Source organism: Platichthys flesus, chromosome 18, assembly GCF_949316205.1.
Source record: "Platichthys flesus chromosome 18, fPlaFle2.1, whole genome shotgun sequence".
Lineage (NCBI taxonomy): Eukaryota > Metazoa > Chordata > Actinopteri > Pleuronectiformes > Pleuronectidae > Platichthys > Platichthys flesus.
Window position 1 is genome coordinate 7,446,441 of NC_084962.1, and position 13,074 is coordinate 7,459,514.

Genomic DNA, 13,074 nt, shown 5'->3' on the forward strand with positions numbered 1-13,074 from the left:
ACCCCTACACGCATTCTCCGAGTCGGCAATGCTGTTTAGCTGCCATGAAAGTGCACAGGATCATTTCCAAACGTGCACAGAGGGGAAATCCAGCTATCCCTTAATTCACATTTATCATATCTGTATAGATTATTTATTGATTCAAGCAGATTGAGGTCGATCTATCGCAGGCTTATTTACAGACTGTATTACGCTAAAACATCTGAGAGAATATAGGCCTTTAATGACAAGTGTATTATCATCTAATTTATATCTAATGTATTTACATTAGCCTAAATGTTCCTTAGGCCTTTTTAACTTAGCATGGCTTCAGATTTTTATTGCGGTGAAACAGCTGGAATGGGTTTGAGCACAACTTGCAGTGCAGTTGTAGCAATAATAATGTCATAATGTATAATTATCTATTTTTTAATAAATGTTTGTATTACTAATTTGATTATGATTTATTCCTTGTTGCTTTATCATAAAGCAGAGATTATGTTGTAGGGGAATGGGTCTGCTGTTTAAATATTGAGATTCTGACATTGGAATGGCAGATGTTTCGTGAAAACGTTTGGATAACACATTTATCATTTAGTTCAAATATTAGAAATCAGAAAATTACACAAAAAGTAAAAATTACACAACATTTACGTTTTCCTTGTAGTTCGAGTACCAGCAGCCTATTAAATATGTTGGTAACACCCAGTCTAATGCACGAACACATTTTGAGGTCAGTCACTCTTCATGTTGCAGGACGATGGGTGCAGCGGGGACTCGTGTAAAGCATGTAGGGTCGCTGTGTGAAAATGCGCACAATGCCACAGAGGGATGCTCCTCAGCCTGAAGACATGATTCATTCTCGAGCTCCACTTTGACCACATAAGGCGGCACGAGCGGGCCCCACAGCAGGCGGGACCAGGGGGATAGTTCCGGGGGGCTGTGACCACTTGTGATTGGTTGTCCCGTGCTGTGATTGACAGGTCGCCTTCCCCGGCTCTCCTCTAAACTCCAAGTAGTTGACGCTCTCCAAAAGTGCGCACGGCTCTCACGGATAACGGAGACAACGATACATCTCCTCCCGGCTCCCCGCGCTCCCTCTGCTGTCCCGGCCGGAGGACGGTGACGCAGACCCGCACAGAGCTCCAGGTTGTCCCCGTGGATTCTCTTATTTGTCGGTTTTGAACTTTTCTTGCTCCCTGCAAACTCGTGACGCCGTCTCGCTCTGTCACGACCCCGAGAGAAACATGGCAGAGAAGCGGCGGTCCCCGTGCGCACTGAGCGTCAAGGCGCACGCCTTCTCCGTGGAAGCGCTAATCGGAGCGGAGAAGAGGCGCAGGACGGACGGAGAAGATGCTGTGTCCCCCGGCTACGAGGACGGGACCGATGTCTCTGATCTGACCGGGAGCCCGTTGCCGAGGGCTGAACGAGCGTGCACCAAGGAGCAGGGCAGCGAGGCCGAGTGTGCGAGTGACGGATCCCGTAAGTAAACATCAATAAATAAAAACAATCATACCAAACAGAATTATTAAAATGGGTTCGCTAACTGGTTGAAATTGGCCTTTAAATAAGGCAACATTATCAAATCAGTTGTAATCACTAAAATGGTCAAATAAATATTTTAAAAATGTTTATCTGTTAGAACAAATTATGTAACTTGCCAATATGAGCTGTAGCTTTGTATGTCTTACCTTTCAAATGAAAACAATGCACATTTGTTGTCATATTATTATTCTTATGGGGAAATGAACTTGCATTTATAGCAACTTGCACATTTACCTTCCAAAATGAGAAGCACAGTTCTTTGTAGCAGGCTTGCGCACTTTCCTCTGTTTACAGCCCATGGAAACCTCAGTACTAATCGTGGCTGAAAAGATGCAGATCATGCAGTAAAACAAGGACAGGCATGGTCAGAGCCGCACAGTGGAAATGTGATATCATTTCACGGCCCTGCTCTTGTAAATATGAGTGTGACAAATGTGAGACGCTTTATGAGTTGTGTTGCAATCATAAACACGCCAATTAGCAGCGTATAAAGGCAGAGAGACTCCCCCGGTAAGAGGATCTTGAGAGGTCTGCAGCAGAGGGTAAACCGACTGGCCCTGACGAATTGAGATTTAAAAAATCCGTTGCAAATTGTAAAATGCCCCTTGGCTGGGGGGTTTGCCTCTGTGTTACAGTTTGGCTCGTTAGGCCCAAGTCTAATGTGCATAAATTTCCATTACTCGGTGAGGCCATGTGTTGAGCAGCCCAAATAACAAAAGCAGTGAGACACATAAACTCTAGAGGAGTGTCTAAACGTGCTCTCTCTATATTAAAACTGATTTAAACCCAAGGACTTCATTATGAAAATCATTATGAAAACCATTTCTGTGCTGTGACGGATGCAGCTATATTTCTAATATATGATGGTGTATATATTCGGTAATAAGTGCAGAGTACCTTAGTCTTAAGAGACATATATTTTCTTTCAGCCTTTTAGGGCATCAGAATTCAACATGAAATAATGACTGTGAAATAAATTGTGTAGTAAAATTTGTCGTTTTCTTCGTATTGCTGCTGAAAATAGTCATTGCAAAAATGACCGCTGCAATAACTCCTATTCATATATAGACTATAGGCTTAAATGTGAATTGATGGAGTTTAAAACATCTTCTGTCCAGTATATATATCATAGCCCTGCTGTAATGTGTGTGTATGTTATGCATTCAAACTTGTGTTTTTTTCTACGAGTCACACAACAACAGCACGTTCACCTTGACGGAGAATAATGCTTGGCTTTGGGTGATTTGTTGGGTTTGTGTCCTAACGTGTCATAATCTGTCGCCTCTTTCCGGTGCAGCGGAGAGCGAGGACGCGCTGCTGGAGAGCCCGCAGCCCGCCGCTGTGTGCACGGCGCCGGTCACAGCCACCGGAGACGAGGCCCGCGTGGACCTGCAGGGATCGGACCTGTGGAAACGGTTCCACGAGATTGGCACGGAGATGATCATCACCAAGGCTGGACGGTGAGAAGGAGATCTTATTGAAATGGGTTGTTTAATGCCCGAAGATGCTCAGACATGAACTTAGATTTATAAAGAATAATGTTATTATACTGAGGGAAATTAAAATATGCCTACAATAAAAGTGATATATAATCATTATAAATATGAAACAAATTAATTTGAATTGACAATAATACAAGAGTTATAAGTAAGGCAAATCAACTGGATTGGCAAAATTGATAGTAAAATAATTATTAAATAATCACAATTTTTACCGTTGTTAAATGATTGTAGTTTAGTAAAAACCTCGTGTTTATAGATGATTTATTTGCGTTCTTTGTCAGGCGGATGTTCCCCGCAATGCGCGTGAAGATCACGGGCTTGGACCCACACCAGCAGTATTACATAGCCATGGATATAATCCCCGTGGACAACAAACGATACAGGTAAGAGAGCACGCACACACACGCGCTCACAATGCACAGTGCGAGCCAATGCAATCAAGGATGACAGAAACATGCACTCTGTCACTTTCAGGGCTTTACAATTGACATTTAAATGGCTGCAGCTGCAAGTGAATATCATGAAGCTTTTATTGGTGGCAGATAACTTCACATGCACGTCCTGCAGCAACGGGGATGTTGCGTTAATGTTCGTCTTAATTTAGACTCACGCACGCAGCTCCTGCAAGGGACAACCCTTTTTTTCCCTTTCAAATGTGCAACCCCAGCTCTCCCTCTCCCTCCCTCCACAAATGGCGCCTGGCACCGGTGCTTTGTCACGGTGGTTTTGTCGTCCCTTTTGGAAAAGGCCTTTTGGAGGCCTCGCATCTCAAACCTCGAAGGTCAAACCAACAAATGTTATAATGCACAAGTAAACAAGCGCGCAACTGCGATGGCACAAATGCAGCCAAGTCTTCGCATGCCATACACAGTGGCTCTATCATTTGTAAAAGTGTTTTTAGCCGTATGGTGGAGTAACAGCCTTTCATAGGAACATGCAGTCGCTCCGATAAGATATTACATCTGAGCTTAAAGGTTTGTGCGCACACAGGTCAGAGGAGGCAGAGTCTGGAGCTTTAATCCTGACACAGCAGGTGATGATAGCTAAAGGTCATTGAAGATATAACCTATAACCTGCGATGTGCATGTTACATCGTTTGAATTATTCAATGACAAATATCCGTTGTAAAAAAGGATTAGACTACACTTGACATATGCACGATTTAGGGATTTGGCAGGACCATTTTTTCAACATCTTAAAATAAGTGGTGCAAAAGTGAAAAGATGTTTAAATGAATGATGTTTATTATTCACCTTTTAATAGGGCTTTTTTGTTATTTTTTCTTGACTCTTGTTGAGGGTTAAGGACAGGGGAAGTCCCACCATGTATAGCCCTATGAGACAAATTGTGATTTGTGAATATGGGCTATGCAATTCAAATGGGATTGAATTTGATCTTTTAACTATATTCAAGGGATTTATCTGTGTAATTATTAGCATTATTATGTATGTACTTCCTTCTGTATTTTAACCATTTGTTTTCTGGTTGTGCAGCACTTTATACTTTTTGTTGAAAACTGCTAAATAACTTTACTTGAAGGATGAATGAGTCAGATAGGTTGTCTGCAGTCAAGTTAGATAAGTGCAATCAGATATCAAACAAGAGTTAAATAATACATGGTCTTAAAAATTGCTTATATGGATTACCTTTAATTAGAATTGATGACAATTTGTTATGTTTGTTGTCAAATCCTGCTGTTGTGTGAAGTTAAACAAGCAGCTATAAAATTGCAACCCTATGATTTTAAATGCTTGTGTGTTTTTGTGTGTGCATTGGAAAGGTATGTGTACCACAGCTCCAAGTGGATGGTAGCGGGGAATGCGGACTCCCCTGTGCCGCCCAGAGTGTACATTCACCCGGACTCCCCGGCCTCAGGAGAGACGTGGATGCGTCAGGTGGTCAGCTTCGACAAACTCAAACTGACCAACAATGAGCTTGATGACCAGGGACACGTAAGTGCCACGACAGAGCCTTCAAACTTATCCCTTTGTTATTATAGGCCATGTTTATAATATTCATATTTTCACACTTTAATCTTTCCTCAATTTCCAACATGGACTAGATTTTTTGAATGGGTTTACTCATTGTAAACATGTTCTTTTCATTATCAACAGAAAATCAAATTTTACAAGACAATAAAAGACGCCACCTCTATTTTGGTGCAGCATTTTCCTAATGATTGCACGTACACTATATTAAAGTAAAAAGTGTGTGTGTTTCTATTTGTGTGCAGGCATCTAACATCTCTGTTTCCCACTTATGTTCATGTTCATTAACCAATAATCATGTTTTATAGTTGTAAATTATCTTAAATTGGTGTTAAAGTAATTTCAAATTTAAAGAGTAATTTTCTCTTCTTGTTCAGATCATTCTACACTCCATGCACAAGTACCAGCCGCGGGTCCACGTGATCCGAAAAGAGTGTGGAGAGGAGCTCTCCCCAGTGAGAAACGTTCCTGCTGGGGAAGGCACTCGCACCCTCTCCTTCCCTGAGACTGTGTTCACCACAGTCACAGCATATCAGAATCAACAGGTAGCACAACCCACGTCAACATTTCCCCTTAAAAACAAAACTTAAATCATTGTTGTATAGTTTTGTGGTTGCACTTCTCACACTGTTCTCTTTAGCTATACTTTCCAGACAGAACAGGACTACACAATTATAGAATAAGAAATAGTTTCAATTTCTGCATGATGTTAATTTTATGATTTTCACCTTGGTCGGGTTTTCATTTTAAGAACAGTCCACAAACATGACTGTGTGTGTGTGTGTGTGTGTGTGTGTGTGTGTATGTATGTGTGTGTGTGTGGGGGGGGGGGGGGGGGGGGTTGTTTATTACAAAACAGGCCTCCAGTTCCTTAATTTGTTCTAGAGGGAGTTCTACTTACCAACAGTTTCATATTTTTCTGGATTTTCCCTACAAATTTGTTTTTAGAATCATTGTCTTCATCTCTGGGAAAATAAAGTGTTTGTATTCTTGCACTGGACCAGTCAAAATAAGCTTTGAGTTTTATAAGTTGGGATTGTCTGACCCTACAATGATGGCTGGAGTCGGAACATGGTAGCGATGCCTATAAAAGTCCTTTTAGACATGGGTCACAGAGCTGGGCCTTAAACACCACCCACAGCCTGAGCAGCCCCACAGAAATTAACATCACACGAATACTCATTCACAAATTCACATGTAAGTATAGGAAAATACTAGAACACATGCAAACAAGTGGCACAATAAAGAGCTAACTATGCCCATGAATTTATTTATTAAGAGACTTGATGAAAAATTATGATTTTCACTCCACTGTTACAATGGACTTTGTGCAAACTAAATTTTTGGAAATAATCAAGACTTTTATTTTGCCTTTCAGATAACAAGGCTGAAAATTGACAGAAACCCCTTTGCCAAAGGCTTCAGAGACTCTGGCAGAAACCGGTGAGTTAATTTCGACCATAGAGATTTTCACATTATCTACTGCATTAAGGATAATATGGGATGCATGGCTGCATTATATTCTGGCTTTTCTGTGGTTTTTGTCACGGATATTTCAGCGTTTTAATTGGGAGCAAAGCTTTTTTTTTTTTATGGAAAATGTGCTATGGCTTCCCATTAAATCTGTGCAGAAAAACTGGCAGAAAAGAAAAATACTTATGTGGCATATATTATTATGGTTTCATCGTATTAATTGGTGATGCATTTTCTTTTAACTGTGCTAACTTTAAAGCCACGTTAATTCCTACAATCGCATAGTTAGAGGAACATGCTCTGACGGGGAAAAAATCTAACCTCAACTGCAAACCTAAATGGAGCGTCAGATTCCAGCCTGCCTCGTTACATAAACATCAACAGCAAAATAATAAAAGTCAAGAGTCTCCTGAAGAAAATCTGTATAAACACATTTCTAAACATATATAAACACAGCATTAAAACAACACGGCAGTAAAACTCCAACAGTCTCCAAACAGCTACTCCCCTGAGGCCTCATAGAAATCATTAGAGAGGAGAGCAATGGGGGAGAGCAGGAGAGAGGGGAGGAGAGGGAACTTATGAGACAGAGCGTTAGGAAGGTAAAGAACGGCCAACGGGACAACCGAGGGACCGTGACAGCTGACCCTATAAAAGTAAACCTCAGGAAGGCCGAAAAAAATCTTCCCCTTAAATATTACAGGAAGAGTTAAACAGTTTGCTAAATAAACTTCGGCTCTGATAGGCTACTCCGGTGCACACCAGAGTCGCTCCGGGCAGCTTGTCTAAATTATCACCGTGGCTACAACCCCGCGGGGGGGAGGACTTTTATCCTCACGCTAACGAGGGGTAACAGAGCACTTGCATTACTCCGCCACAGCAACCTTCTGCCCCACCTAGAGGAGGAGGGCGACGCAGATTTGGGGGGAAGGGGAGTCCCACCTCATAAATCCTTGCTGCGGCTTCCTGCTCCTTCGTCCTGATTCGCCCGTAAAAGCCGTGTGAAAGCAATTACCTCAGAGCACCCGGCTGGCGGCAGCCAATGGCAACACGGCGTTTATGCCCCTCATTACCTGCAGTCTCCATGGAGATGGAGAGTGAGGCCCCACAGACTAAGATGGCCGCCAGGTGTTGGGCGTAATGTAAGACCCAGAAAGCATGCTGGGAACATGCAGCTGCAGCTGCATCAGTGACTACACAGAGTGCAGGACTGGAATTTCCGATCCAAAAGATTCTGTGATGATTTGTCTGTATTTCTGATGTACGTGTGTCAACGAGTGCATTTGTGTGTGTTCTGCAGGATGGGTCTGGAGGCTTTGGTCGAGTCCTATGCCTTCTGGCGTCCTTCTCTGCGTACACTCACATTTGAAGACATCCCTGGCATGGCCAAGCAAGGTAGAGTGAAGTAACACTAGTGTTCTAGATACTGAGGACAAATGAACTTATACAAGGATCTCAAGCTATTTAGGGACATTGCGTAATCAACACTACCATCTGCAATTTGATGCCTAACCAACAGAAAATGTTCCAGCCATCGCATTAGAGGGGTGTGATTTACGTGTTCAATAATCCAGTCTGACCCTAGATCTTATAAAAATGTAAATGGCCTTTTATAGGAAAACGGTTCCCCACTCGATAGACTAATACCTCATCTCAGGGCGTAATTTCATTCTAACTGTTGATTTGTGTATCTGTAGTTGATTTAAGCATTGAGAGCAACGACCAACTCTGAGTGGTTGATGTGGGGGATGTGTTGATTTCATCCTTCTGTTTCTCTGGCTCTGTTTCTGTAGGAATCCCAGGAGCTCATGGAGGGGTCGGAGCAACATCTCACTTGCTCTCCGCGTCCCCATGCTCCTCACCTTTCCAAGTTTGCCCTCTCAGCCCACCTGACTACACCTGCAGTCGACCTACACACCCCCTCCATCGGTTCAGCAGCGGCCCCGAGCCATACCCCCATCCCAGAGGTCCATCGGCGTATGACAGTGAAGGATTCTGTACCCTGCCTCTTCCTGCTTCTCAACTTGGCTATCTATCCAACCACAACCCGCAGGGTTACGCTGGTCTTCGCCTCCATTCACCGCCCTACAGCCTGTACGGTTACACATTCCCTCCGTCACCGCGCCTCGCTGCCAGCCCTGATAAAATGGCTGCTGCAACTGCCAATCATCAGAGTCCCTTCCTTGGCTCGTCTCCTAGTGGGACTCTAACGGACAGTCTGGGTATGCTCAGTGGAGGACAGCAGGGTTTTTTGTTTGACTCTCGGACTTTAGGACTTGCAGGTACTCAACCAGGAGGTGGGGCCTCACAGGTCACTGCCCACATGGGTTGAATTTGATACTGGATGTCTAGGTTGTCACGAAAAACTAAATGACACCCTGGAACGGGTGTAAGTTGCCTTTGGTTGAGACAGTTCTACAAATGAATCATCCATGTGCTGAACAGGCATTGAGCTGGGGTGGACTGAAGATTGACATATCAAGCTATCGTTTCTGTGAGCATGCAAGCTTGTCAAAGCTTCTTTAACTGCATGTGCAGCTGCAGTGTTCACTAAACGAAGAAATATCCAGCAGCTTTGATTAAGGAGTCCAAGCAATGCAGCTCAGAAACTGAACTGGGACTGAATATGGATAGGGCCGACAGAGAGCTGGCCCAGACACTCAAAGCAAGCACTTCAACCCCTGGCAGGAGGCCCTGAAGCAGTATTATACTCACACAGCATTCTGCAGGGCCTCTATGATCTCCCCTTCTTTGAAAGGAGTAACTGAACACTAGTTTTTTTCTTTCTTTTTAAAGGGATATTTCGACTGATTTCCTTTAGCCAATTAAATTATCTGTCTCAGTAAATGCCTGCCAGTGTTCTTGATCAATTCTTTGAATTAGAAACATGTCCACTTATTAATATGCACTACAGCCAGGGTCTTTTCACCACTCAGACTGAGGCAAACAGAAAACTTTAACAAACATCACCAGTAGCCTGTCACAAACTAACACGATGACATCACTGCCATAAGAAACCAAGGGAGATATGTCAGTGACAGTTATGGACTGACAAGGTTAAAGCTGTGGGAGAGCGACTGATGACGGACCGATCTATAAATTCTATGTCTGGTTTAACAGATGATGCAGCTGTTTGGAAGTCAGGCTGAAGAACGTCTTTCAGTATGTGACACAGATGTAACTGCACATGATGGCTCTGTATATAGCGGGTTGGAGAGGAGAGATGTGTATATAAAAGGCTGTGTGACCCTTCGCACTTAAAAACCCCAACGCACCTGCTTCTGCTCTTTAGACTGGGTCAGGTACAGCCAGCCCTGAACCTGACCGAAAAGCTTTTTTGTTTCTTTGCAAATATGGGAGATATCGGCACACTGTTTGGCCGAGGACATTAACGTGATCTTTGACCTTCTTGAGCCAAATAAAATATATATATTCATAAGACAATGTTTATATGTAGCCTGATCAATATTTTCTAATTTAACTGATTTCAGATGCTGTAGTGACGTGTTAAGTGTATGTGAATTTTTGGCACATATTGTTTCACTCAAGTTATCACAATATTTCCATATGAAACAACATATGTTCATGTATTTGCTGGGTAGCGTTTTGTAAGTGTGTGTTTGTCTGTGTGTGAGTGTGAGGCTATAGATGCAAGACAAATGAAAAAATACCACAGGGGACAAAAACAGTTCCCAGGCACACGTAAACACACGCACACACGCACGCACGCACGCACGCACACGCGCACACACACACACACACACACACACACACACACACACACACACACACCGCTATTTTTTAAATATTCCATCATCTTTATTGTGTAATGGCCATACAAATTAAACTTATAAGTACACATCCGCTGAATTGACTGGTCACATGATTTACATGACACGTTTTGGTTTGGTTAGTCAACACAATTGTTTGGTGGTTAAGAATTGGTTTTAAGGTCAGAAATAGATGTATGTTAGGGTTAGGAATTTTCCTGGTCAGGACATTTAAACGTGATGTTTAAGGTTAGGTAATTATATCAATGAGTGTCCTCACAACCATATAAAGACTAGCATGCACGTGTGCGGTGTGTGTATGTGGCAACAGGTGGTTGAGTTGTCAGCGAGTGTGTGACCTCACAGTCTCAAAGTTCATGTCGATCCCTGAGAATGGACCCCCCCCCCCCCCCCCCCGCACCCTCCTTGACCCAATTTCATACTACTCTGCTGAAAGCATAAGCCAAGACTTTTCAGAGAGCTGCCACTCAAACTTTGGAATTTGAACCTATTTTAACACCTGAACAAGCACACTCACCAAAGTCTACGAAAAAAAAAACATTAGAGAAACAGAGAGAAACCTCTGGATCCGTCAAAACCATTTCTTATGTACATTGGTTCTCAAAATCGGATGTGAAAATGATAAATCATGCACAACACACTGGCTACTATCATATTGGGTATTAAAGAGGCTTTGTAGTAAACCTACTAAAACAAGGTTGAAATATAACAGAAGACTGCACATATTTAAATCACAACTGGAATGGAAGCTATGGGGTTCAAAATACAGTTTTGGATGTAAAGGTGAAATAAATTTTGTCTGAACAGAGGTCATTTTACACTCTATGAAGCCGCTATATAAGTCTCAGTAATTAATTTCAGATAAACTCAAAACAAAACAGATTAACATTCCTGGAGTCGACAAACACAGTAGTTAGTGTCCTCAGTTAGTTTGGGACCACCATTACAAAAATAGGCCACTTTCTGCCTTGATCCAAATATATGGTGGCACGTCAAAATATGAAACTGAATCTTCTGCATTTTAAAGATGCAGGTCATTTTTTCTTGTGGGCACTGCACAATTAAAATTCCCATGACACGAATCTTAATATACATTCCAACGTGGCGGAGCTGCCCTTGTTCTTAAATTTCCCCTTGACTGCAAAGTAGATCTGTTGATCTGCAGCTCCTAACTGATTTCTCACGAACAGATTATTCACCTTCCCCAATTATTCATCTCAATATTTGCTGAGTCCTCTCTCCTGCCACCCACTTCCTCTTCAGCTCCTCTGCCCCCCACCCTCAGGTGTCTACTGAGGAGAGGAACACATGTGAGGAGGGAGAGGAGGGGAGAGAGGACGGAAGCGGGGGGAGGAGAGCTTATTTTAGAACCCAGGAATGATTGGCTTGTTGTTTCTGAGTGACAGGGGATGGGACCCCTGCCTGGTGCATCCGTACCACACACACAGACACACACACAGTGCAATGGAGACAGAAACATGCAAATTTTAACACGAAAGCACAAATGGCTCAGTGTCCTTCTCGCTTTTACATCCTTTAAAAACTTGGTAGACGTTCTAACTGAAAGATAAAAGTTTGAACTGAGGAACAGACGTGCCCATATATTCACGCGACACACTCCAGCATGGTGTCAGTGTTGCAGTGATTCCCGGCTGAGGTGGGGACATTAACACTTGTGTACGACCAGGTGCTGACGTGACAGAAGTGTCACGCTATCCTTCTGGAGGGGGAGGACGGGAGGAGTTGGAAAAGGAGAGCTGGGAGCAGAGAGCAGGAGCAGCATGTACGTGTTCAAGGTTGTACAACGGTTGTTTTCTTTATTAGTGACTCTGGGCATTTTTAGGATGATATTCAAGCTTAAATCAGAATTGTCAGAATCAGAAATGTTCACTCAAACAAGAGTCTTCCTTATGGGTTACCACTAATCCAAACTGGCAGAAGCATATGGATGTCAGTGCCATGGGTAATATTTCAGTGCATCTGTCACACTAACTTCGGAATTTTTGTAGAGATGGAAACTTTGGTGTGAAGGTGGCGAAAGAGAAAAGGTCAGAAGGTCGCCACAGTCAGTGCAATGCATCCCCTGGAGACGAGAAAGATTCCCATCACATTTAATGTCAACCTTACCATGACGTGGCTGTACTATAGCTTATAAACTATTTGGCCTGGCTTTTGAGGGGAATCTACACAATATAATATATATTAATAATAATTAAATCAATAACCAACCTACAGCAAAAGCGTGTATTTATTGTATAATTCAAACTGCATCAAAAGAGTGGACAAACAAACCCCCCTAAGGCCTCATCATCTTCCATACATCCATACACTTATTTACCACCTACACCACTGTCCTTTCAAAATACTTTTCTATACATGTAAATGAATTAACAAAAATTAACAAAGAGATACAACGTTAATCCCAAACAACAAACAACAAAAACTTGATCATCTAAAAAAAGGCCTCTTCCTAACGCAGGAAATTCATCCACTTTAAATGTAAACAACATGTCATGTTGCGTTGCTTACACTCTGTATGGCAGCAGTTGAGAAGACCTAAAATCTTCATTCGGCAACAGAGGCACCATCCAATTAAAACGGGTTTAAGCAAATACTCAAGCACAGGCGCTAGCCAATCAAACCGAAAGAGGAGGCGGACAGATGCCTAGTGTGTGTTCATCTGGTTATGGATTTTATTTCCCTGCGTACTTCTCTTTAGCGTTGAATTAATAGCTAGCATGGCATATTAACCCTAGGCCAGCTATGTTATATGTACCACGCATGGCACTGGGGTTT

The 13,074-nt window shown here is 42.7% G+C and overlaps 1 protein-coding gene and 1 long non-coding RNA gene across 5 annotated transcripts in view; one reads left to right on the forward strand and one right to left on the reverse strand.

Annotated features, from left to right (window-relative positions):
• LOC133973753 (uncharacterized) overlaps positions 1 to 13,074 on the reverse strand; it is a 73,462-nt gene that overhangs the window by 9,229 nt on the left and 51,159 nt on the right. The gene's annotated exons all lie outside the window — the stretch shown is intronic.
• On the forward strand, positions 1,028 to 10,239 carry tbx18 (T-box transcription factor 18). Its single transcript, XM_062410777.1, has 8 exons — positions 1,028 to 1,461; positions 2,822 to 2,984; positions 3,308 to 3,409; positions 4,807 to 4,978; positions 5,392 to 5,559; positions 6,393 to 6,457; positions 7,788 to 7,882; positions 8,281 to 10,239. Exons 1-8 carry the CDS (start codon positions 1,227 to 1,229, stop codon positions 8,817 to 8,819), a joined length of 1,539 nt encoding a protein of 512 aa, XP_062266761.1. The 5' UTR covers positions 1,028 to 1,226; the 3' UTR covers positions 8,820 to 10,239.

What these genes read in the sequence shown, in the direction of transcription:
- tbx18 (XM_062410777.1), top strand. Translation starts at nt 1,227, where the DNA reads ATGGCAGAGAAGCGGCGGTCCCCGTGCGCACTGAGCGTCAAGGCGCAC. An exon ending in GTGTGCGAGTGACGGATCCC is followed by an intron (nt 1,462 to 2,821) that starts GTAAGTAAACAT and finishes TTTCCGGTGCAG; the next exon opens with CGGAGAGCGAGGACGCGCTG. An exon ending in AGAGACTCTGGCAGAAACCG is followed by an intron (nt 6,458 to 7,787) that starts GTGAGTTAATTT and finishes TGTGTTCTGCAG; the next exon opens with GATGGGTCTGGAGGCTTTGG.